At 41.8% G+C, this 21,876-nt stretch overlaps 1 protein-coding gene across 4 annotated transcripts in view; it reads left to right on the forward strand.

Moving 5' to 3' along the window:
- Positions 1–4,204: 4,204 nt before the first annotated feature.
- The window catches only part of NPNT (nephronectin), a 41,724-nt gene continuing 24,052 nt past the window's right edge, over positions 4,205–21,876 (forward strand). The window contains exons 1-5 of one of the 4 annotated variants that reach the window (XM_052682946.1): positions 4,205–4,478; positions 5,590–5,690; positions 12,778–12,828; positions 18,400–18,492; positions 20,317–20,409. In XM_052682946.1, the coding sequence (XP_052538906.1) occupies positions 4,408–4,478; positions 5,590–5,690; positions 12,778–12,828; positions 18,400–18,492; positions 20,317–20,409 (409 nt within the window). In that variant the 5' untranslated portion in view covers positions 4,205–4,407. The remainder of the gene's footprint in view (positions 4,479–5,589; positions 5,691–12,777; positions 12,829–18,399; positions 18,493–20,316; positions 20,410–21,876) is intronic. The other 3 variants (XM_052682948.1, XM_052682947.1, XM_052682949.1) reach the window with 3 other exon arrangements.

Raw genomic sequence — 21,876 nt, forward strand, 5'->3', positions numbered from 1 at the left:
GTGAAGGCATTCACAATTGTTTCACTCAGACGTAAGGACCCATCTCAGGTCTGTCTCTGTGCCAGTCTGTATAAAGTGGGTCAGTGCTAAATATTTCTCAAGCTCGTGTTCTCTAATAGTTGCATCACCTTCACTGCTGGTGTTACTGAGAGGTGTAGGATACACAAGGCTTCCATCAGAGCAGGAAGTCTGCCATCATTTTCTGAAGTTGACTGTGCTGCCCTTCACTGTTCTGATGAACACGTCTCTTATGCCAGTCACAGATTTTTCTGCGTTCAGTGATTGTGTCTTGAGTAGAACCAATCTCTTATAGGGTAATGTTAAGTTTGGGGGATATTTCTCATCCTCAATGCAAATCACCTTGGTACAAAAATTGATCAAGTGGCCATATGTTCAAAAGATATATACAGACTGGAATAGGGGAATTTTCCATTCAAAGCCCAGAAAGTTATTGTGTGTTTAGAGGGAAAATAAGTACTTCATCCTATAATAAAATACAGGAAACTTCAACACAAATTCCACTCTTAGTTTTAAAGAAGGATCAAGTCTGTGTGGAAAAAGCTTGCTTCAGAAAGCAAATTAATAAGATGTGACATGGGAGGGAGGGGAACATTTAGAGGCTTTTGAATTGGTATTTCCAGTGCCATAATGTCATTTAGTGACTTGGAATGGTGTCATTGTTGTTAACTTCCTTAGCCTCAATGAGGGTGAAATACTTGGAAAGAAGGATGGGTTTGTGGTTTAAATGTGAAATTGGAAAACAGGAGATTTATTTTTGGTTAGATGAGAGATAATTTGATTTGGGGGAAACATCACTTTCTGTTTCTTAATATCTGCTTATGAAAACTGGAGATTCACAAAGATTATTGCCTGATTCATCTGAATAGAGGATCAATGTAATGTATTCTAAGACCCAAAGAAGGAAATTAATATTAAAAAGAGTCAACTAATGCCAATAAAAGTTAGTTGACAGTAGATTGGCCTAAGGCAGTTACTATTGTGATTGTTTAATTCACAGCTACCTGTAACAAATGAAGGTAACATTTGAAGCTGGTTCTGTGATATTTGTTATATTTACTGCATTCCAGTACCTACTATATCTAGTAGTATTTGCCATTTAAAAATATCTACACTGCTATCTTTACAACTCTTTTTTTCTTAATATTGTCTGATCAGTAAATACTAAAGAATATTCTAGAAACTCCAAAAAGCCAAAACAAACAAAAAACCACAGACCCAAACCCAGCCAAGCAAAATGAAAGCTAACAAGCATACTGCCTTCATTTCACCAGGTGTGTCAGACTCTTCCTCTGCTCTCAAAATAGCATATCTTGAGCAAATTTAGGGTCTTAATATTCAAAGAGGAGTCGCAATCTGAACCCAATGAATCTGTGACACTGGAAGTCCAAGATGGGGATCAGAGCTGATAGTGTGGTTTCTTGAGGACAGGATACACAAGTTCTTTGTGATGTGGCATCACAGGATCTTTCTAAGGGAATGGGGAGGAGTAAATTAAGCATAGTAAGCATTAAACGTCTTTTAAGACCTGTCTGCACCTTCCTTTTTTGATTGCTGCATGCATTTTGAGTCTTTCATATGGAGGAGAACAGCATTACTGTTTGAAATACCTTGCATTTTCCTCCATGTTTCTGCTTCGTTGTTGCTGATTTGCAGTGAAAATCATGGTTCATGTTGCACTCAACAAATCGTCTTTGAAAGAGATTCCTTGGACACTTGTTCCTTTGTCCATAATCCTCCACTTCATCTGCTTGGTATGTGCTAGTCATCTGTCTGAGTGCTTGATGCATTCCTATTGGGCATGTATTACTAATGTCTTGCTGAGCATCATGTCAGCCACCCCTGTGACTTCAACATTTGTGATGCTTTCGTGCTGCTTCGTTAATTGTAAGGTATGAGGGAGTTTCTCTGACTATTTCCATGATTTCTCCATCTTCTATGTGTTAGTTTGATACACACCCTCACAGTGTGTACAAGTAAGAGTACACAGTGTACTCAGTGTACAAGTAACTTGTACACAGTGTGTGTACAAGTAAGAGCATGGAAGGCAGCTTTGTACGCTGTTAATTTGTCAAAGATTTGATTCCTGTACTTATTCACTCAGTGTCCTGAATATGAATAACTACACTGTTAAGAATACTCCATTTAGATCAATAAATCATTGCCAAAACAAATGAATTTGTAAATGGCTGGATGTCCAGTCCTGCTGGTGGGTATGGAAGTGCAGTATGTGATCTTCCAGTGACTGGTTAATTGTTTTTTCAGACTGGTATTCCAAAAGCAGCAACAGTTAACCAAAAGCAGACAATCCTAATTGAAGTAGGCACCATGTCTGACCAGCACAGTTATTGACACACAAGAATGCCAGAGAGACTGCGGAGGAAATCTTAAATACTGAGTGCAGCCTGGACAGATTAAATGATCTTACCACCATTTGTGAGTATACATGATTTCAAAAAGTAGCACGTGCTTTAAAGTTGCTCTGTACTTAAGTACCACCGGGTTTGACTTTACAACACGTCCTCTTGGACGCTGGAAGGAAAGTGTCAGGTTGCCCTACACCTTCATTCACAATGCAGCCAAAATGTTGCTTTTGGCACCTGTCCTGAATTTGGCCGCAATGTAATTTGTGGATATTTTCCTTCTGCGTGTTGGAAAGATACAGCCGGATGCTGGTACCAGAAAGAAATCCCTGCGGTTATCTTAAGTAGGACTTCTCCCTTTTTGCCCATAAAATCTTGACAACAAATTAATCCTGCAAGGGCTGTGGGCTGATCCCTCATCACGTATCTGAGTGGGGGAAAAAAATAATTCAATCAGTCAAGAGCTGGAAATCAGCTCTGTTTCAGCAAGAATCTAATCTAAGCCAGATGCTCCCCTGTCTTTCCCGAATGCTACTGTGTTATTGCATGGGTTATCAGCCTTCTATAGATGTGAATGGAAGGAATGGCATTTGGTCTTTGGTGTAGTTTTCATGTCTAGCTCAGTTCTCCATGGGGTCTGCTGTCTCAGCACAGGTAACAAACACCTTGCAGAATTATGAGCTTTTAACTTTTTTTTTTTTTAATCTGTCTGGATGGTATTGGATTGATACTGTGGACAGGAGCCTTAGCACAGGGAAATTGGGGTCCTGAAAAAATAATGGAAGGGTGGAGAGTTTTCTGCTGAAGATTTCAGTAAGTGGTAAAACTGCTCTGAGAAGTGTAATTTTATAAAACTCACTAGCTCAATTCATCCCTTGTGCAAAACGTCTTTACTACTGTCATAACCACAGTGTTGCTTGTATATCTGTGAAATGTTATAAAGGTGCAAAATACTCTGAGCAGAACTTCCAGCTCAAAGCTGAAGCCTGAAATCATATTTTAGGAAGCTGGCATCTAAGTGCTCCCTGAAGGGTTTGGCTTTGTGTTACAGCACAAACTGGAAGGTCTTTGTTTTCTGGGTCTAAGCTGTGTGAGACTTGTAGCACCAGCTGACGAGATTAGCTGTGTTGCATGCACACATCAAAACCAATGCTACAATCTACGGGGATCTGTTGGCCCATCTGTCTGTAATAATCAGAGCACTGTGAGTGGTTTTGACCACTAAATTGGAGACAAATTGTTATTTAGCGTCCCCCAGAACGTCCCCATGGCAGTAGTTCATAGAAACCAAGCAGACATGGCTGCCATCTTTTAGTGCTTTAATGTGGAACAGAGCTGGAGTCATCCATGTTGGTAGTGCCATGTGGTGCACAGGTCCTGCTTGAACCTCTGGTTTCTTTGGCTGGGGCGAGGGGCACCTGGCCACATATACTAACATCAGAGCTATTAAAGGAAACTTTGAGCCAGAACAAAGCAAAGAACAAGTTGTAATCCTCGTGAAAAGCGTTGTTCTGGAAGAACCGCGTTTGGCAAAAGTAAGCTGAATCTTAATGCTCTTACCTATCTATGCCCGCGGACTCTGCTCGTGGCGAGGGGCGGGGTGGCTGTCGAACCTCATGTGATAACCGCTCCTTCACAAAATCGAAGCTCTGCCTGTGCTCTACCGTCGGTGCCCGTTGTTCTCCCCTTGTCGTGCGAGGAGGGAGGGGGTCGCAGGGCGGCTGGGGGAACGAGGCGGCGCTGAGGCGCGGTCCCGCCGCCAGGTGCCCCTCAGCGGGAGGCGGGCAGCCCGCCCTCGGGCGCCCCTAACGGTCATGGGCGGCACGGCCGCTCCTCGGCGGCACCTCCTCCGCCCGACAGCGAGACGGGCGGGCGGCGCACAGGGGCTCTCCGCTGCCGCTCCGAAGCTCTCGCGGCGCAGCCGGGGCGTGCGGTAGCCGTGGTACCCTCAGCACCGCGGCTCGTCTCTAGCACCGCAGCTCCCCCCGCAGCGGCCGGCCCGCGTCGCTGGGGAGCCCCGCCGGCCATGGAGCTCTCCGTGCGGCTGCTGCTGGCCGCCTGCCTCTCCCTGGGGGCGGCCGGAGAGTTTGACAGAAGGTAGGGGCCGGCCGCGCGAGGCGAGCGCCGAGCGGGGGTTGCCGCGGGAAGGGGGCGCGGGCCGTGCCCCGGGCGAGCTTCGGCAGTCCCCGGGGTGCGAAATGGCGCCGGGGGGTCCTTGTCGCACCCGAGGCCGTCTCCTCAGCTAGGCGGGGCGCCCCGGAGCCGGCGGCCGCAGGACGGGGCCGGGGGGGCGAGCGCGGGCACCGCATCGCCCTCTCCTGCCCGGGGCCGTGCCCGTGCTCGGCTCCGGGGCGTCAGCGCCGTCACGACTGCAGAAAGTTGGTCGCTGCAGCGGGGTCGCGTTCTCTCAGGATTAAACGCGAAGCGCTTCACGTGCTGCGAAAATAAAATCAGTCTATTGACGCCTCGAGGCACTAGAAACAGAATACGGCGGAGAACTGCGACTCAAGTTTTAACACGAAGCCGGGTGAGAGCGGCCGCGGGGCGAAGAGAGGAGAGCCGAGCCCCTGCGCGGGGCCGGAGCGTCAGGTGGGGCGCGCGGCGCGGGCTCGTGCCGTGCTGGTGCGCGGGGCAGCGCCCTGCTCGCTGCCTTCCCGCCTGTCGCTGAGGCGCGCTGACAAGTCACGGCAGCGCTCTGCCGTCGCCCAAGGCTGCGCTGCCTCTTTCCCTTTAGTTTTTATTTACGTCTCTCTAGTTCTCCCTTTGTATTTATTTACCGTGTAACGTGAAGCTCGTGTTTTGATTTTTTTCTTTTTTCCTCCTCCCTTCAAGTTTTAGTAAGAAAATTTGGTGACGTATCGCGAAACAAATCAATGCTGAAACTCCGGATGGTGGTTAATTGCGTGTTATAGATAATTTCACAAGTCTGCAACGATTTAATTGCGACCTGTGAGCGGCAGCAGCGAGCACACTGCGAAACGTGTCCGTTGTTTCAGGTGGTACAAAGTTACGCCAATTATCTTCTGCCTAAAGCTATGTCCAATGTCTGAACAACACGCTGCATTCGTAACAGAAATATCACAGGCTCAGGTCAGAGCACTTTACCAGAAAAAGAAGTGTTTTGTTGTTATTGTTGTGAAGTTCAGAATGATTTTAGTTAGCTGCTTCCAAAGGGTTTCACCGGCTGTCTTTGAACTGTCTCATTCAGGTGGCCCAGACAAATAGTTTCCTCTGCAGGACTGTGCCGGTTTGGAAGCAGAATTGACTGCTGCTGGGGCTGGGCCCGTTTGGCCTGGGGACAGTGCCAACGTGAGTATCATTGCTGCTGGGGCTTCTAGTCACTTATAGGAGAGGCTTGGACGTGCACCTAGCCATCCTTCATACACAGTCTTATAATGGATGGCCAAGGCTTTTGCACGTGTGAGTCTGGCTTAATTAAAAGGATGTCATCAGGTCAAAATCCAGTCTGTTATTAACAGTTCTGAAAATGATTTCAATCAAGTAAAGTAAACTTTGGCTAAGGCAATGAGAACCTGTGAATTTCTGTTTTGTTTCCACTTCATTTCATTCCTAATAGCCTGACATAACACTTCAGTGTTACGTTACAGGCAGTGCAGGCCAGAATATTTATATCTGAGAAAGAAATCTAAACAATTGACATTTCATTTTAAAAGTCAATGGATATACTCAAATTGATACTAAAGCTCAAACATTCTCACAGTAATCCCGAACTAAGGATATATAAACCAGCCTGACAGCATCCTTTTATTGGGCCACACATGAAGAAAAACATCTCTAAAATTATTATTTTCTAATAGTATATTAGAATCGTATTCTAACATGCTATTTAAAATCCTTGAAAATTGCAGGATAGCAAAATAGATAAGTTCATCATTCAGGGTATCTTCTAAAAGTACTCTATGATAGCAGCTAGGGTGATGTAGAAGTTCAGGTTGTTAGGAATTACAGACCTCAGTTTGTTAAAATTACAGGCTTTGATTTTGGGAGCGGTGGCTCACGTGCCTAACAGTTCACACAAATGGTTTCTCCAGAGTTTTTGCAGGACTAAACCTACAAATAGCGCTTTTTGCTTTTTTAATTAAGATGCAAATGACTGAACTATTTTTTGCTAAGCCACTTTTAAAGCAGAACAGGTGTTGAATATTGTTAGATGCTAGCCTGCGGGACAGTGACATAAACAAGCAGCAGGCAGAAAGACAGGCAAAAGATAGAAGTAGCACTGGCAATGCAACTGCACACTCTCAGCAAAGGTTTTGTTCAAATCTGTGAATGGCAGCACTGGCTCCTTCTATCCTAAGCATGTTAAGAGCTTGCAGTGTTTAATAGGTATATAAGATGACTGGTAAAAAGCTGTGCAAAGTGCTTTTGGAACATAACACGCCTGCTACTGTTATGAGATGAGAAGATCTCAGATTGGTATCTCTGAGCCTGTATCATCAGTCATTTTGAGTTTTAAGGCTGTAGTTCATAACAGAAATATTTTTTTCCCCGGGATGGATGCTTATAGAGAAGGAAGAATAATGTGAGGTAGTTGATTGTACCTACTCCAGAGGTGATAGAATCTATGTCTATCTTTTTTAACTTGTATTTGGAAATTGTTAAGCATTTAAGTGTTTGAGGCTATGGACATTTAACTGACAAGTATCAATAATTTGCACTGAAATAAAAGAGATCTCGCTGCGGCTTTTCACTTAGACAAGTCATCTCCTGTGTGATGGCCATAAATTTAAACTTGCATTTAGCTGGAAGTCAGCTACAGATATACTTGCCCTTTAAATTCTCTCTCACCAACTCTGATTTGGGGTTGCTGTTTTCAGAGTCTTGGGAGATGGCAATAGCATAAAGTAACACGAGCAAAAAAAGTCATAACTAAAAGTAAATACATATACACACACACACACACATATATATATATAGTACAGAGGTTTTCATTATTTTTCTTACCCTGAATTTTGTCAGTAAGATTATTTGTAGTGATTTGCCATCTTCTTCAGATACCATTAATGTTCTTTTTTTAAGGCTGAATCTAAATGATTCTCCATCTACTGTAGAAGTGCATTATTCACTCTTTCAAGGAGTGCAGAGATTGATTCTGTATGGTCATCTCCAGTAGTTGGGACCAGATTTTAAAAGGAATACAGTTCTCATCTAAGTGTAGAAATACTTTGTTTCCTTTTTTTTTTGTTTTATTTTAAAGACTATTGAGAACTTAGAAAAGCATCAAATGTGCGGGTGAAGACCTTGCTAAAAACTTAGCAGTTAATTCTAGTTCTGAAACAGGAGGCAAAGTCTGAGAAAAGTGTAGCAGGGAACTCTGTTCCAGTTGTGGGTGGTGAAAATTCCAGTCGTATCACAGACTGTGAGATGATACCAGACGAAAGTGAATCTTTCTAGTGCTGGCAGCCAAATAGAATATCTGTAGTGAGCTCTCCACCTTGGGAATGAGGCATTCAGCGTGAAGGATTAACCTCACATGGAAGGCAGCATTCCTGGCCTCAACTGCAGCCTTGAGTGTTTGACTGTATAAAGGGATATTTCTGAAAAGGTTCCAAAAAAATCAAGGATACGATAGAGAAAGGCAAGCCTCTTACTCCTGTCCCCAGAATGAGTGGCATAAACGTTAACTTTCCTTTACCAGATGTATGTTTTCTTTGCCATTTCTAGAATAAATGGTAGTTATGCAATGAAAACAAGTATAGAATCAGACTTAAAAACAGGCTGTGAGACCCTGTTCACTGTGAGTTCAAAAATGAAGCAGTACATATTCAGGCAACAATGCTGAGCTTTTTGTTAATGGACATGAACTGCTGTGGTCAAGCCAAGCGGTTTGAATCATCTTTGCTATGCCTGCAAGTGCTCCAGCACATTTGCACTCTCACCTGTTTACTCATGCATAACTTGTTGTGTATACACCAATCACATTTGAGTTTATCTTACTGGGAGCAGATGTGAGTGCCATGCTGGAGACAGAGAATAGCAAGAATTCAGGCTCTGATACATGAGAGAGCTGCAACCTACAGTTACCAGAAGGATTCTGAGCTGTGATTTCAGGCTGAAGTTGTGCTAGCTGCTCTACCGAACACATGTAGGCCAGTCTCCTGCCCCAGCCTATTGAGAAACGTGGTAGCTTAAGACAGCTGTGTGGTTTAAGATAATGGTTTAACTGTGAGGAAGGTTTAAGCCTGTGTATGTCAGCTTTAGAAAGGCAGGAGTGTGGCCCACCTGACAAGTGGTAACTCATTAAGCCATAGTAATGCAGTGCCTGTGATTCATCATCCATCCATAAAGATGCACTTGGAAACAGAACCACGTTAGCTAGATTTGCTTTTGAAAAGTGTGGAGTAATTCCTTTTTCTCCACACTTCTCCATTGCAGGACGTAGGGGTGTCCAGCACAGCTGTACTTAGTGCTGCTCAGTCAAGCAAAAGTCAGCATAACTGCTGTCCTTTTGACAGCATGCAGGAAGAAGTCAAAATCTGAACCCTCCTTTAATTTATACTCTAAAACATCTTCTGTCTCCTGTGAATGAATTATACCAATCAAGACTTCTGTGTGCTTTTTTACACGTACATCTGATATCTGTAACTTTTAAAAATAAGGCTTTCTTGCATTTTTATGTGTTGCTGTTATGCACATGGCAAAACTGTAAAGCAGAGTAAAAGTGAGGATAGAAGAAGTTTCTTCTGGCATTGTTCTTTCACAGTAAATGACTTTGAATTTCTTAGGCAAAACTTTTTTGGTCAGAACAGATATGGAAGGTATGGACAGTATGTTCATAATTGCTTTTGTGTTGCAAGGCAGCTGCATCTGTGGTACTGTGTTGTCCTAACCCAGAACCCATTTAAAGTATACAGATGGATCCTGCACAAAAGTGCTTTTCTCACCAAAAAAATGCATTCACTCAGCTGTGAATCTACACGTACATATTGGGCTCTGGAACCTGGTTAGCATATCAGGAAACTAAACTGTGGGATAGGAGAGGCACTGATTTCCAAGGTGACCTGATAGTGGCCTTTCAGTATATAGAGGAGATCTACAGCAAAGAAGGGGGCAGACTCTTTAGCTGGGTCTGTGATAGTGAGGAAGGATGGCTTCAAGCTTAAAGGAGGTAGATTTAGGTTGGATGTAAGGAAAAAGTCTTTTACAGTGAGGGTGGTGAGGCACTGGTACAGGTTGCCCAGAGATGCAGTCGATGCATGGTCACTGGAGACTTTCATGGTGAGACTGGATCAGGCCCTGGGCAGCCTGATGTAGCTGTGCTGTCCCTGCTCGTTGCAGGGGAGTTGGACTGGATGGCCTTTAAAGGTCCCTTCCAACTTAAGGACTCTGTGACTGTGATTCTATGATATATGTGAGAAGTGATGCGTTTTATTCTTCACTACGAAAGTAGAAGTTCTCCTTCCAGCAAGCCATGCTAAGAGCCATTTTAAACTTATTTATTCTCTTTTTGTGGACGTTTTTGCCACTGATCCATCTGGGCTCCTTGAAAGGCATCCTTAGAACTAGTGGGCTACCTGCCTTGCTATAGCTGGCTTGCAAAAAGCTCTGTTCTTTTGAAACTATTAAAATGATTTCCAAATACGTGTGCCTTTCATGAACAAAATACACCTGCTTTGTACTTGGCTGCATGCCTGTTTGTAATTCATTTGTATGCTAGCTATATGTAGTCAAGCTACATTAAAGATGTAGGCTGCTTTTTGCTTCATTATTTCACTTGCAATTTAACAGCCCAGAACTAAACCTGTTTTATTAAATAAGAGCTGGCAGAAAGAGATACCACTAATTTAATGCAGATTATAGAAATTGAGTAAGATTCCTTAAGCAATAGCAAAATGCATGAATTCTTATTCTAGATTACGGTTTGGACAACTCCTTTGCTAGAGGCAATAGCAAGTGTGGTTTTGCTGCATTCCCACATACAAAATACAAGTTTGAATCCACAGCTTCTGTAAATTGATGCTGGCCTACTGTCAGATCCTCTGTTGGCATGAGTCTGCATGGTTGGTGAAGTCAACAGGGCTGATTCTGAGGGTTTGTCTAGCGAACAGAACAGAGTTAACAGGAACAGAATTTCACTGAAATTGAATTTAACAAGCTTTGCTGTTATTTGATTACTTCACTTATTCCAATTCTGAATTCTCCTTAAACATAAACAAAATTAATGAAGTCTATCTTGAGAAGGGATTGTGAAGATGAGTGCACTCTTTTAGAGCATCTGTCTGTTGCAGCTCAGTGGTTATTTCCCTGTGCTGAGATTTGACTGTTCTGCCTATGGGAAGAAAAGCAGAGCAAGTCAGCAAAGGTTTTTATTTTTTTTCCTACCACCTTACTGTAAATCCACAATTAACATGAAAAGCCTAGGGACAGAGCAGTAAACAGTAATCTGTTAGTAAAAGTAGAAGTCAGGCAGTCAGTTTACACCTCATTTAAGCGTTGCACCAAAAATAAAAGTCAGTTGGAAGATGTCAGGTTAGCATTAAGATTTAGTCCAACCTAGTAAAATGCATGCTATTGCAGGAAGTTCTGCAGGTGGCCTGCAGTAAAGAGGGGGGAAGCTTGTGCAAGCTGAAATGGCAGATGCAGACATAACCAAATGCTTTGCTGGAAATTGTGCATGCTGCTGCCTTTTTACAAGTGCTGTGGAGAAACTTACACGTATATGCTGCTGCTTCTGTCTCAATGTGTACCTATGCTGTGTGGTTTATTTACAGAGATGCATGGTGGTGGGCTGGGAAGAGGTGGTTGTGCTCTCATTGATGCCGAGATGATTTTGTGTAACCAACAGTAACGTTGATGGGAGTTCACCCACATCGTCATGTCAGCCATCAATGGGAGACGACGCTGTGTGTCTCAGGGCTTCCGCTTCTTGCGCATCACGATGCTTTAAGTGGAAATGGCAATTCTGTATAATCTGAGACGCACAAATCTTCAGCTAAATAAAACCATAATTTTGTCAGTAATGAACCTTGACAGCATTGGCTTCCACGAGGTTGGCCCCCTGGCAGAAACCTCATTAACATCAGCAAGAGTTTTGTTACTAAATTTGTGGTTGCAACAACGCAGTCTGTGTTAATGCATCGTATCAGCAGTGTTTAATGAATATTGATGTGCAGTGGATCTTATAAACGGCCAATAATTTTGTGTGTTTTTAAATGTCTTTTCTGTGAAACATACCTATACAGAATTGCAATACTGTGTTAATTTTGCCAAGCAATAAAAAAAATGAGGTTTTGCTATTTTTATTCAGTTAAAGGTGTGGGGATCGTTTCATTTTAGAACCTTTATGGTTCTAAAAGCAGTTATGACTTTGCTATATTAAAGGTACAGTATCCTTTTCCAATCCTCCATTGCATCTCTTCTGCGTAGAGGTTTTGCACAGTTTTGCAGTCCAGTTTGTGCCCAGGAAATGCCAGCAGTAGTACGTTTAGTACATACTGTCAATTTGAATATGGAGTTTCCTTCAAAGCCCAACAACGGCCCCAGTCTGCCTCCATTGAGGGGCTTGCTGGTTAAAGCAGATTTAAATTGATACAAGTGACAATCAGTGCAAACCCCTAAATGTTGGTCAGTATTGCTTATAATGCAAAGGGCCGCTGTTGTTAAGTCCCCACCCTTGATAACAAGGCTATGGAGCCCAACGAGCTGTGCATCTAATATTCGTTTTTATTGGCAAATAAATTGTCTTAACGTGAACCCAGAACATAGATCTGTTTCCATCTTACTTAACTTTTGTATTACATTTCGTTACGTACGGCAGTAAGAGCTGAAAAGGTCTCTCAGCATTAACTTCAGGCGATCCAAATTCAAACTTCATACAAATGGCCAGTGAACGTATGCACCAGTACAGATGTTCAGATGCTTGAAAATGAGTGTAATGTTAATTACTCTCAAATTAACATTATCCTGATGCAAACCCTTTATTTAATGTTATGCAGCATTAGAGATACAGATATGCATATTTAAATGAAAGGATACTGTCTCTTTAAGAAAGGCATTTGTGTTCTGTTGATGGAAACGTGGGATCTAAACCATGAAACATGAGAATTTGTACAATATTGTATTGTATTGTAAAGCAGCTCCTTAGTTGGTTGAATAAGAATAGCATCACGTCATGATATTTAATTACTCTTATGTATCAGAATGTGTTTGTTAAATCTCATAATGCAATGCAGATGTAAGGTGTTTCTATTTTTAAATGTGTACCAGAATTTTTTTTATTTCAGAAAAGCTCTGAATGTTGAATGTGTGTAAGTCTCCAGGAATGTAACAAGTTGATAAAAGCCCCAGCCAAGTCCATCCTCCTTGCAGGGGAGAAAAAATAAAAAAACAAACTGGAATTTCTTTTTTTTTTTTTTTTTGGATATTTGTTTTACAGCTTTCTACGTCTTAAGGCAGAGAATAGCCAGCCTAAGGTGCCAGCCCAAAGGTTAGCCGAACATATTTCTTGAAATAATTTTGGAAAGATTATGGCTTGGAGTTGTGGCCTCTAAGTCATTAATTATTCATACAAACTATAATACATGGCAAGAAGATGTAGATGTTCTTTTTTTTTTTTTTTTCCTTTTAAATGTTTTTGAAGCATCTGATCTGGGGAGGGCGGGGAAGGGTGGGAGAGGGAAGAAAACTAACAAGGCTGTTCATCCCAGTCACCTATCTGATGACATGCATCTTATCTCCTAAACAGTTGCACTTTTTCCTTTTTTCCTTTCTCTTTTCTTTTTTCTTTATTTTACTGTCAAGCCCCAAGGAATAGTTTTGCTTTTCTGCGAGTTGTTTATACTCCCAGCATCACATTTACAAGCTGTCAGATCTGGGAGGCCTGATTTTGCTTTTGCAGTATAGAATTGTGCAGCAGGAGGCTGGTTTGGGATGGCTGACACGCTTACTGCCCCCCGTTGTCTGCTTTGCGCCTCCACTACAGGTTGTCATTCTCACAGCAGGGAAATGTTACAGCCCCTGGCCTACAGCAGTGCACAGCCTGGCACGTTAGAGCAAGATGAAGTCAGTGCTAGTTTAGATTAGTACTCGGGGCTGTGGTCTCCTGCTGCTTAAGAACTGATACGTCTTGTTTACTTATCCCTGTGGTGGGAACACCGGTCTTTAGAAGGTGAGCAAAGCCATCAGCTGTGCATTAAAGTTGGCTTTGTTACTGTGGCACAGCAGTTGCTGCACTGAAGCCACTGGGTGTTACGTGACTATAACCAAGTTAGTGGTAGGGCCCCATTTCTTTTCTGCCCCTCGTGTGGTGACACTCCTGCTAGCCTGGAGTTGGGTAGAAACACGGAGAGATTTGGGTAACGAACCTGCATTTGAGATGATAAATCACTGTTCTTTAAGGAATTGTCGAAAGCTGCTTAAAAGACAAACATGAAAAACATGACAAAACCTGAAATATTTCTTACTGTTCTCTGTGCATTGTGTTAGACCAAATTTCCACTGGTTTTTAAACAGTTCTAAAATGCACAGGTGTTAGGTTAACTTTCACCGGCTTCATTAAATCCTGTTGATCTCAGCGGTAGCTGAGTGTGTTTTTAAGTGCTGTTCTGAGCAGCATGGCATTCATGAACCAAGGTCTGGATTTGGTATGCAGTTGAGAAACACATTTGAGTATAGTGTAGGCAAGCAGAGAATTCACTGTAACAAATAGCCCCCACGGGCTGCAGTTTGTCATGTTAATGTGCCATTACCACAATCATATGTGCAAACTGAGTAACCAATTTATGCAGGCAAAGGTGAGAGTTGTGTGTGTAAGATTAGGATCCACTTATCTAATGGAACTATCTATTGTAGGTAGAAGCTTTGTGCATTTTAACCTGTTAACGTGAACGCTACAATTAAATGCCAGTCACTTAAAACAGCAAACAGCAAAACACAACTCAGACATAATATGTCACCGTTTTATCTGATGTTATTATCAGTCTCTAGTTACAGAAGTTGGTCAGGCATTCTTACTATCTTTCAGTGTAAGGAACGTTTTGCATGTGAAATTATCTGAAAGTTGATACCTGCTGGCTGTAATCAAGCTTATTGAACTCTGCAGGGATGTATATTGTGACTGCTTGTGCACGTAGCTGGGAAGCTTTTTTTTTTTTGCCATAGTAATTCTGTAATGTGAGTTATGGTTATCGCATGGTTTTACCACCTGCTGATACCTATGTAAGGGTAGCTTGAGGTTGAGCTCTATGCTTTCCTCTGTGCTTGTATGTGATGGAGCAAAGAAGAAATATGTAACTGTAAGAGTTTGTGAAAATGAATAGTATGTAATAATCTATGGGCTGATGCATAAATTACTTCCCGTGTTTGGGCAAAATGAATTTCAAGAAATTGGGATTTGGGATCAGGATAAAAAAGGAGCTATGTGTTACTTGGAAAGAGAGAAGCAAGGCAGATGGTCAACACAGATTATTTCAGATGCAGGCATTCTTGTACAGTTTTGACTTCAGAGAGTTGAAAATAGAGGTTGGAGAACAGATTGAACGCGTGTGGTCTGGCATTTTGATGTGAGTGGAGAGCTGCAGAAGGAGCAACTTTTGAGGGCAACTTCTGTCAGTGAGAAACTCTTGTGGACATCAGTCAAAGAAAGAAGGTGTGTGGAATCAGGAGTTAACATTATGGAACAAATTCAGCAGCAGAACAGAGCAAAGTGTTATTCAGGAGTGCTATATAGTCTTTATAGTCTTTTGCTGGAAGACATGGCTCAAAGTGTTAGAAAAGCAGATGAGAATTGGGATGGTAGAGACACTCTGCTATGCAAGTTCAGGATTTTTCATTGTTGATCTCTAACGAAGGAGTTAGGTAAGAATTAAGCAGTGTGACTGCATTGTTAGGACTGCACCAAGCAGCACTTGGTAATGGATTAATCAACTGTTAACATCAACATTTTAGGGAGCTGAGTGCAGGGAGAAAATAAAGGTGAAAGAACCAACAGCAACGCCTCCCACCACCAACACTGCAGACCCGTAATGAACAAATTGAATGTATACTTCATTGAAGTACTTGTGCAGCAATTAAGAAAATCATGATTCAGAATGATTTAGTCATACTCAGGCACACCAGCTGTTCCTGGTGTCTGGGAAGATGGCTGGCTTCGAGCTTTTATGCAAGCGTACCGCATGCTGAGAGCATATGCGTTGCACAGGAATTCTTTCTCCCACGCTTGAGGAGAAAAACCCACAAAAACAACTCTAAACCCAATTCACTCACTCATGTTTCAGTTCCCTATTGTTTTTACAGGGCTTAATTTGTCCTGAATTTTGCTTGAAACTTAAAATGCAGTATTTATCATCTTATTTTCGAAGAAAAGTTAGCTCTTGCCAACCTTTAAAATAGGTACTCTGTTAGATTTCTGGCTAAATAAAAGGCTTGAAGGATACTTCCTTGCCTCCCATTAAAGTCAGTGGGAACTGAGACAGAGCAAGTCTTTTGTGTCTGGCCCCAAGATAATTTAAAATGAAAAGATTGGAATGAGGTGGTCACGTAAATAGTTTGGTGAGAGTGATTTGATTCCTTGTAGGAAATGCTGTGAAGTTTGGAGGTGTTGGCTGAATTACGTGCATTGCAAAGCTTGCTGCAAAATGCTTTTCTCTTTTTATATAGAAGTTCTTCCGTTATGACATGGAACTAAAATTGAATAGAATGCTGTATTTAAGTTGTGTAACACTCAAGTGGCTGTGAATACATTCTAGTAAAAGAGATTTCTTCAAGAACTGTGTTTGGCAGCAAAAGTTGGTTTCCAAATACCTGTTTATGCGCAGAAAGCATTTTGTAATGTCTTTGGCTTTATGGATAGTGGTTAGGCAGTCGTTAGAGTAGGGATTTTTAAGCTGTGGGCTGCTGAGGCACTGACATCTCCTTTAACTGAGACTTTTGAAAACAGAAAAGATTTAAGTGCTCTTCTGAGTTTTATCTTGGGAGTAGGACATAGTCTAGATCAGGACTTACCCACCTGTCGTACAGGACAGCAAATATTGCAGATAATACTATGGGGCTAAGCTGGTTAACGTGTATTAGGCTGTCATCTGTTGAGGATGCCACAGATCCCATCACCCATGTCTTCTGTCTGTAATTAGTTGTTCTATGTAATTTGCTTTAGATTTTTCTATTAATGCTACTGAAGATTTTTTTTTTGTCTAGTACAATGTCCTACTTGGTTGACTGAGAGAATACTGAAAAATATTGGATCTTCTGAGTTAGATGAACTTTTCCATTTCTAAATTCTAAATTGTGAAGTCTTTTTGTCTTCAACTGTAAGATCATCCTTTTGCAATCTGAGCTGCTGCTAACGTATGCTTCATGCATTTGAGGACAGAAAGGCATTTTAGTGTCAGCTAAACTAGAATTGCAGCAGGTTCTCTCAGGGAACTTTATCACTTCATTCCAAGCTGTTATTTAGCTGATGGTGCTTTGTCTTCTTCTAAGAAGTTGGTATTATCTGATTGGGTCCTGCTTTACAGTATGGATTTTCTTTGAAGGACAGTTGAAACTTTATGGAAGCTCTTGCAAACATATTTGTAGTCATTTCTGTTGCTGGTATGGATATATCGTATCTCTTTTTTCCCAATGATGAGGTTGGTCTTCATGCTCTTCATTTTTTCCATCATCACCTCTAGGTAGAGTAGGGCTAGTGATATTAGGAAGACAAGAGATATGGCATCTAAATTAGCCCTTAAAACAGAGCCTAGTTCTTTGTTTGTGACTGCAATGATTAAAAAAGCAGCAACTGTTTCCAACTACAGTGCTGTAGAATTTTGTGATCTCTCTGTTGCTCCCCTGACAGTTCTGCCTGTTACCCAAGGGCATGCATTTGAAGCTTACCTTCTATAATTCACTGAACTGTTGCAGCTACTTTCACAGAAAAAGAAACTCCATTAGATAGCTGGTGAATCTGAGTCCCGTGTCTTTGTTTCTGGCCAGTGTTTATAGGAAAGATGCATCTTGCATTAAATAAAACCACCCCTCTCTGTTGCTTTTTAGCAAATTCTCAAAGACAGAATTAAAAGAGATGCAGCAGTGTTAGGAAGATCCACCAAGAGCAGTAGTACAGATAGAAAACAAGGTCTTCTGTTCTCTGGGGATCGCAGGATGCATATGTCTGATTTTTAAACAAAAAATGCCCTGAGTAGAGAGCAAATACAGCCCCTGAACTGAACCAAATTCATTCTGTGCTAACTGTTGCTTCTGTGGATGCAGTTGTGGGAACTGCTGATTCCGGATGCTTTGACTCTTAAGGAAAAGGCTTTGGATCATTAGAGATGTATTTGCAAAGTTCTTTCACAGCTGCAACTAATCTCATTTCTGTTTTAATTTTGTTTAATTCAGCCCTGTTGCACAGCCTGGCTGGAATGCAAGCTAGTGCCTTCTGACAGATTTCTGTTCAAATAGATCCTTAGTACACACAATTTTATAATACAGACTGTTGTCAGATCAATGAATATTACAGCTGGGTCTAGTTAGTGACTTTGCAAATTGCAAATGATACTGACAGTTTAGAAAATTAAAGTCAGGGTAAATAGTAAATCCTAATTACAGAGTATTTGAGTTATGCCACCCTCTGTTTTCTTTGTAATTTGTGTCTGCCTTACTTAAACAGTAAGCTCACCAGAATTTTACATCTGCACTCTCTCACAGAATGAGAAAAGCTAGGGCATCTTCCAGTTTACCAAATTTAATGACGTGAACCACAGTACATACATACACAGAGCAAGTGAAGGCAGTGTGTGTGCAAGCTGATGAGCTACTAAGGGAGCTTAATATGCCAGCAACAGCACAACCTCCTGTTGTACCAAAATAGAATGCTAGTGAGTCCCACACGTATTGGGGTGGCAATTACTGTTGAAAATGCACTTGTTATTCAAACAGTGGTATTTGAGACACAACGGTGCTTAAAGGAGGAACATAAATGGTACTATTTTTGTTAGGTCATTGCCATTTGTTTTAAAGTAATGCACTGTCAGTCATGACTGGAACCAAAGAATAATGAGTGGTGTTCTATTTGCAGCTATATGCCAACCAGGATGCAAACACGGAGAATGCATTGGGCCAAACAAGTGCAAGTGCCATCCCGGATACACTGGAAAAACGTGCAACCAAGGTAAGAAAGTGAAGTCCAAGAAAGAGAATTTGTTTGTGAAATCACAGAAATATTGTTGACCCTTGCAAATGCTGTGTATGTTGTCTGCAGGCATAGGATAACAAACTCATATACCACATCTGTTACTCCTGTAGCTTTTCTGAAATTGAGACTGACGTCTGTAGAGAAAATGGCACCTGCAGTGGGATGATACAAGGAAAGCAATTGCTTTTGTTCAGGTGAAATGAATGAGATTAACATCAAGTGTGTATCCACATGCTGTCCTAATCTGAATCAAGTAATTTGAATCTTGTGGTCAGGATTGTTATTTCACAAGGTCACAATTTTCAGGTTTTGATAGTGAAACAGTATTTCTTCAATTAAAAATGATTTCTTAAATACTTTATCATTTTTTTTGTTTCTAGGCCTGAACTGGGTAGCTTAGCGATAAGCTGCACTGTGTAAATAAGAGTTGAAAAGATGATGCCTTCTTTTACTGAATTAGCATCTTGGTTCACTGTAGGTTATATTAATCAGACATTCATGCATGGTATGGGTGACAAAGTTGCTGTGGCAGACGTCCATGAGGTTTTTGAGATTCCTGCTGACAGCAATGTCGCAGACATCCGTCAGTCAGATCAAGTCACTACAGCCTGTATCATTTCTACCTCAGATGGCTGTTCCTGAGGTTGGATTATGCACTCCTGCCATGTGCTAATTCCACATTGGGTTGAGACCCAAATGGTGTGTGCTTGATGCAGAGTCGGTTTTTGCTGGGAGGATATCTGAATGTATGGCTGGGAAGGGGGCTACAGCACAGCTCAGCCCCACCCCCAGTGTAACAACTGGGTGGATTAGAACGGTAGGCATCCCATGAAGCCCACTTATGTACAGGATAAATGTGATCTGTGTTACTGTACTTTAAAATAGCAACTATTCTGTTCACTCCAGAGGCCATCTTTTTCTTTTCTGTTCCGGAATAATTATTAGTAATAACGAAGTAATGGTATAGGCAGAAGAAATGTTGGAATTTCCCTGTGGAGGTGGAAGTCATTCTAGAATATGTGAATGGTGCTGGGCTATGAAATGTGAGTGCTGATAAACAGGCTTTACGTCTCATCTATTTGTGGTCCTCAAAGATAAAGCCATGTACCAGGGATCAATCCAAGAGAACAACGGAATCTCACAGCAGAACTGTTGCACTGCAACTGTGTGAGGATGCCTGAAGGCTGCTCCTTTTCCAGTGGCAATCACAGAACGGCCCGGGTTGGAAGGGACCTCAAGGATCATGAATCTCCAACCCCCTCCCCCCCCCCCCCCCACAACAGGCAGGGCCACCAACCTCCCCATTTAATACTAGACCAGGCACTCACTTCAGGTCACTTAGGAATTAGGATAGCTGATACTATCTCTCTCATATTATGCTGCTATCATCAGCAGCCAAATGGCAGTGAAATTGCCCAAATCTTGCAAGTAACTTCAGTGTTTCCCTTCTAGCTTTTTAATATCGGGTTAACAGCCATAAGCAGTTAAGGGGAAAAAAGAAAAGAACATTCTGAAAGAAAATCCCTCGTGCCAGCTCTCAAGTTTATAGCAGTAAGAACAAAACTAAAGCTTCTTTCAAGATGTGTTGAATGGTAAATTGATACCAACTCTTCATTAAGACCTATCTTTATAGACAAATGTGAATAGTTGCAAGCTTGCCATTTTTACAAGTGTATGCAGGCTTCTTCGTGTGACTGGGAAAGGTTGTCTTCATGTGAAGAATAGAAAACATCTGTTTTGCATATTGCAAAGATTTGGTCATTTTGTTTTTTAATTATGCCTTCTTCCCATCATGTGAAGATGAGCAACTGTATTCAAGTCCACCTGGTCAGAACAGTGAAGCACATCTATTCCGCCCCCTGGAGCATCGTTCAAGAAATACACCTTCAAGGGGTGAGATGGTCCCTGTATTTCAGGCAGCGTGCTCCTTCTACCTGCACGGCTTGAAATGATAATAAATCTCTTGCAAAGGGGGTGGAGGCTAATGGACCAATGGCTGCGATGCAGAGGCTGAACTTGCAGTGTCGTTAGCATGCAGAGCAAATAACATTGTATTCCCTTGATACCACGTGTCTGTTATTCTAAAATGTCTTGACTCTCCATCACACCCAGTGTTGTAACCTGCTTTTGTTTCTTTCCTCTGCTTGTCTTTCAGGATCTGCACTTAAGTTATTTCTAAGCTCCTTTGTGAACTCAGAACGATGGGAATTGTTTATTGGATCAAATAGAGGCAGAAGTTGGTGCTTGCTGGGAATGACAGCTTGAACTACTTTTTTATAGTATGAGTGATAGTTAAATCCTTGACTTTGTGTTGGGTCACTGGTAGTCTCAGTCTGAGTAAACTTGTTATTGGATACCTGACGTGTTTTCTGATTCAAGTTGGCCAGTAGGCAGAAAAAGGCAGAAAAGATTTGAGTTCTGCAGCCTTTTGCAGGAACTAATTATAAAGAAAATAGCAGAGTGCACTGTGCCTTCCTAGGAAGTAGTGCTTATGTACTCACCAGCTGTTTGCGGGCTGGTTCGGCCCGGTTAGCGGCTGGTGGAGTGGGGGAGCCCTGACCCTGCTGAGTGTGCCCTAAAGTTGGTAATTATCCATGATGAAGTGTGAGGCTGTGCAGTGGTCAAAGAAGTCCCCCCAGGTTTGCCAGTGTAGCTCTGTTGTCATTTCCTTGCATTCACATTTTAATTTCTTTTCTTAAAAATTAAATACTTGCACTCAGCAGCTTTGCTTCTGTTTTGGAGCTTCTTTCCATAGTGCCTAAAGCTTTCAGCCTGCTTTTATGTGTACTACTGTGTTCTGTTACTTGGAAAGTAAGAATGCTGGTTTTGTACTGTGTAATTGTAGTAACTGTAGTAACATGTCAGCAGTTCAACAGCAAAACTTTAGGTGTGGGACAACAAATGGAGATTCCTGCAAAGAAATTAAAGGGATTCCTAAAGGCCAACGCTATGAAAACGATTAACATTTTTAAATTCCAGTGTGAAAGTTCAGCCTATGCATTTTATACATCTTAGTTTACTTTTTTTAAAGAGGAAACTACTGCTGTTTTCTCTTTGCCTCTTTTGATGCACTTGTACTGAGACGTCTCTATAGATGTTGTTTGAAGTATGCAGTTGATATCTTTGGGTAAGTAACTTGACCTTTTAAAAGTAGCATATGTTCAAGAGGTATGTTGCTATAGCTGATTATTTGACTGCTAACAGGAGCCTGAACCTGTTCTTGAAAGAAACAGTCCTTACTTATAGAACAAGAAACCCATCTGAAGCAGACAGAGTATATTAATAGCAGGAATGTTGCAGTGCTCCCCCTGTTTATGTGCAGTACATCCGAATTCTTCTGTGGGAAGCATGCTGTTGCAG

Source organism: Tympanuchus pallidicinctus, unplaced genomic scaffold (genome assembly GCF_026119805.1).
Source record: "Tympanuchus pallidicinctus isolate F22 unplaced genomic scaffold, pur_lepc_1.0 scaffold2, whole genome shotgun sequence".
In the NCBI taxonomy this organism is placed as follows: domain Eukaryota; kingdom Metazoa; phylum Chordata; class Aves; order Galliformes; family Phasianidae; genus Tympanuchus; species Tympanuchus pallidicinctus.